Source organism: Leucopleurus acutus (assembly GCF_964270905.1).
Source record: "Leucopleurus acutus genome assembly, chromosome: 20".
Lineage (NCBI taxonomy): Eukaryota > Metazoa > Chordata > Mammalia > Artiodactyla > Delphinidae > Leucopleurus > Leucopleurus acutus.
In genome coordinates, this window is record NC_139162.1 from 886,956 (window position 1) to 891,306 (window position 4,351).

A 4,351-nucleotide genomic window follows, 5' to 3' on the forward strand; every position below is an offset into this window, starting at 1 on the left:
AAGGCGAGGCAAGGTGACAACGATGTGAGAGTAACGGTGGTGACAACAGTAACTCACTGAGCTCTGTCTCGGGGTCAGCAAGGGCCAAGCAATGCCACGAAACTGCCCAGTGCAGACCTCTCAAGCCCACGGAAGCGGAGCGGGGGTGGGGGCCACACGTGGTGAGTGACGGGCAGTGGACGCTCTTCGTAAGGGAAGCATGGGGAGACAGGCCCTGTGGGTGGGGGAAGGGAGGGAGGGAGCCCTGCTGGACAGGAGTAGCCGCAGCCGGGGCCCCAGACTCCCTTGGGGTCCAGAGAAGGGAAAGCAGCCCCAGGAACTGGGAGGGGCAGCAGAGGAGAAACACAAGTGCTGGGGTCCCGGCTCCAACACTCACCGCTGATGCCTTACTGAGCCTCAGTCTGCTCAGCTGTGAAATGGGTCCGGTGACGGCACCAGCCTCAGCGGTGGGAGGATCGAATGAGAACATCTGAAGAGGCAGGCGTGGCTGACAAACGTCGTTTCTGTCTCTCAAGCAGAGACACACTAGAGAAGAGCTCCGGGAAGAAGCCAGCAGGGCCCAGCCTCCCAGAGCAGATGGCACAGGTGTCCCACTCCTGTCCCAGCTGGTCCTCAGGACAAGAGAGTGATGGCGTGAGTGACCACGGGTGCAAGCAGCTGAACGCCTGACTCACTGGTCTAAGAGGCAAGAGCCGGGAGACTGTCCCGCCCTCCAGCCGGGGCAGCTGGTCTCCCCGGACTGTTCCCTGCAGAAGCAGAGAGACAGAAGCCCCCGGGGGACACCCCAGGCCTTGCCGCCCCCCAGTCCTGCCAGCAGCCAGGTGGGCCGGCGGCCACACTGCCACCTGAGCCAGGGCAGGTCACTCCAGGGGGCAGGTCTGGGTCCCGTTGGTGAGGGACAGAGGGACCGCCAGTGGTGTCTGCCACATGCAGGGGCACATCCAGGAAAGGAGCCACGGCGGGGTTGGTGAGCAGCCTGCCTGAGTCTGGGCCTTCCCAAGTCTGGACTTTCCTGGCCACGTCCTGCGGCGCGGCCGGGGGAGCAGTGGGGATGCAGGGCGGAGGCGGCAAGCGAGGGCTTTGGCGAGGCAGGGGCTCCAGGCCCTGCCCCTGCTGCCGACCGAAGGCCCCTCACCCACCAGCCGGCCGTGTCCCCTCAGGAGGCCCAGCTTTCCTCCCCGAGTCCTAGAGCATCTGGCGCATCCGGCACCAGGTGTAGCCCTGCTCAGTCCTGAAGACAAGACTCTTGGTAGATGGGAGGGTTGAGGCAGAGAGGCCCTAAGGCCCAAACCCAGGAGGGAACCTCCAGCGGGACAAGTCGCGGACGGGGCACTGCAGCTCCCTGGAGCAGGACTCCGTCCGTGACAGTCGGTCAGAGATCCCCCGCCCCGCCCCGTACCAGTCAGACCCTCCCACCTGGCCCCTACACGCGTCCTTCAAGACACAGCTCAAACCTTGCCTCCTGCACAACCGCCGGCCCTCCACGGGGGTCTCACTCTCTCCTCCGGGCTCAGCCCTGTGCCCATCTCACCAGGTACCTTTGTGGGAGGCAGGATGGCTTCACGGGGCAGCTAGGGGCACAGACTCCAACCAGCTCTGTCACTCTGAATCCGGGCTCTGCCACTGCCTGGCTGTGGAGCTTTAAGGAAGTTACTTACTCCCCTCTTCATGCCTGCCTATCCTCATCTGTAAACTGGAAATGATCACTGGCCAATTGTGAGAATTAAAAGAGTTAGTATGTATAAACTGCTAGAACAGTGCCTGGCGTGCAGTACGTGCTATCTCAGTGTTAGATATCATCACCACCACCATCACCACCACCCCCACCAGCATCACCACCATCACCACCACCACCATCACTATCACCACCATCACCACCCCCACCACCACCATAATCACCCCCCACCATCACCACCACCACCATCACCACACACACCCCACCACCATCACCACCATAATCACCCCCCACCATCACCACCACCACCATCACCACCGCCACCACCAGCATCACCACTACTACCACCACCACTGTCACCATCACCCCCACCATCACCATCACCCCCACCACCGTCACCCCCACCCCCACCCCCACCATGACCATCACCACCCCCACCATCACCACTACCAACATCACCACCACCACCATCACTGCCATCACCATCACCACCACCATCATCGCCACCACCACCATCGCCACCACCACCGCCGCCACCACCACCGCCACCACCACCACCATCACCACCACCACCACCACCACCACCATCACCACCACCACCATCACCCCCACCATCACCACCACCACCACCACCACCATCACCCCCAACACCACCACCACCACCACCACCACCATCACCACCAACACCATCACTACCACCCCCACCATCACCACCACCATCACAACCGCCACCATCACCATCACCACCACCCACCATCACCACCACCATCACCACCATCATCATCACCGTCATCATCACCATCATCACCACCATTATCACCACCACTGTCACCATCCTAGTTGAATCTCCAGCTCCCTTTTCTACTAGCTGCATGGCTTCAGGTGAACTGCTAAACCTCTGTGCTGTTCCCTCTCCCATAAGTGGCAGTAACAACACCTCCATTCCCAGGTGCCTCTGAGGATCAAAGCTCCTGGCCTCTGCCGGTGACACCATAGCACATACTGGGTGGCCGTCTTCTCATCTGATCTTCTCAAGGACCTAGGAGGGTGGAAGTACTCCTATCCCTATTTTACAGATGGGGAAACTGAGGACTGGGGAAGGCAGAGATCTGCCAGAGCCTTGGAGCTGGTGGGTGGTGCAGCCGGGATGCCGCCCTGGGGCTGGCCAGGGCGGGGCTTGCTTGCGCCCCTTCCTGACTGTCCTCCTGTCGGGGATTCTCAGCTCTGAGTGCACGTCAGTGAGCCTGGGCGCTTGGTGACAAGGGTTCTCGTGGGGCTGTTCTGGCTGGGCTGGGCATCGGGACTTCTCAAGTGCACCAGCTGTGCTGAGAGCCCTGCACGAGCTCCGTTTTGGAACTGGGCCACCCGGACCCCTCCCTGGGTCGCCCACGTACCTGGAACTCGGTGACCGCCCCTCACTGGCCAGCACGTTGGGCTGTGTGAGCAGCTGGCGATTCCCGTGTGGGAGGTGGCCTGTCAGCCCTAGTAGAGGACAGGGTGGGTAAGGGCTGAGCTGCCCGTTAACGCTCAGCCTCCAGCCCAAGGCGATCGGGAGCAGGGCTGCCACAGTGAGCCCCAGCCGCTCCGGGCAACACACTCTGCAAACAAGGGCCACAGCTGTGGGTCCGTGCTGGGCGGCTGCCGTCCCCGTGTGCCTGCACGGCGCCGCAGCAGCGTGGCCAGGCCCCCTGGCGCTGGGGATGCACACCAGGTGACAGCCTCCACGGCAGCTGCAGTTCCAGGGCCTGGGCACTGCTTTGCCATCGTTAGCATGGCCTGGTCAGCCCCCAGGGCTCCCCCAGAGGCCGTCCCCTGACCAGCTCCTCACCTTGCTTTAGCACAAGGGTCGTGGAGAGACACTTCCTCCCGAAAAACAAAACAAAACGCCCCTTGAATGAGCCTCCCCTGGGCCAGCCTTTCACACGGGTGACCCACTTGCCTCCACTGAGCACGCTGCCCCCATTTTACAGGTGCGGACACGGAGGCTCAGAGGGGTCCAGCAGCTTGCCCAGGGGCGCACAGCAAGCCCATGGCAGAGCGGGATCCAAGCTTAGACCCTCAGGGCAGGTGCCCACAGCTGCCCAGCAGACATTTGCTGACGGCAGCGAAGAGGTGGGTTGGGTATGCCCATGTCCCCGTGCAGTGGAGGGAGGGCCTCCAAGGCGGGGGCAGTCCTGAGCTGCAGATCGGGCCACACCCGCTACGTGGCCAGCACACGATGACATCTGTAAAGTTTGATCTCTTTGGTGGGGTGTGCCCTCCTTTTGCCCCCGCCTCCACTTACCTCCGGGTCTGCACCTGGCCAGGCCCCTCCACTGTCACTGCTGCTGGTTCTTGGCTGGCAGGTACGGAGTCAGAGGCCAGGTGTGAGGGACGGGCTGGACTCCTGTCACCTGCCCCTCCCCGACCCGGGCGGTTCCACACACGGGTCCTGCTCCCCTAAATGTGACGAGCACCTCGAGACACAGTGACAGTCCCCTCCCACTAGAGGGGACCTTGATCAGCAGTCCCACGTGCAGACGCAGAAGTGCTACAAAGGACGACCGGTGTCAGGGGCTGCAGCTGTGAGCTGGAGGGTGAGTCCTGAAGAGCCTCCGGCCTGCCGGGAGCCCCCCGAACCCGACTCCGGGACCAGCTCAAGCCTGTCCGGCCAGGCTCTGAGTGACAGGCGGGGGA

The 4,351-nt window shown here is 62.7% G+C and overlaps 1 protein-coding gene across 1 annotated transcript; it reads left to right on the forward strand.

Moving 5' to 3' along the window:
- Positions 1-1,958: 1,958 nt before the first annotated feature.
- Positions 1,959-2,327, forward strand: LOC309977094 (uncharacterized protein; the record flags this gene model as incomplete). The annotated part of the gene is made up of 1 exon (XM_082863018.1): positions 1,959-2,327. A coding segment is annotated over one exon (369 nt), but the record flags the coding sequence as incomplete, so codon positions are not given.
- Between the last annotated feature and the right edge of the window lie 2,024 nt (positions 2,328-4,351).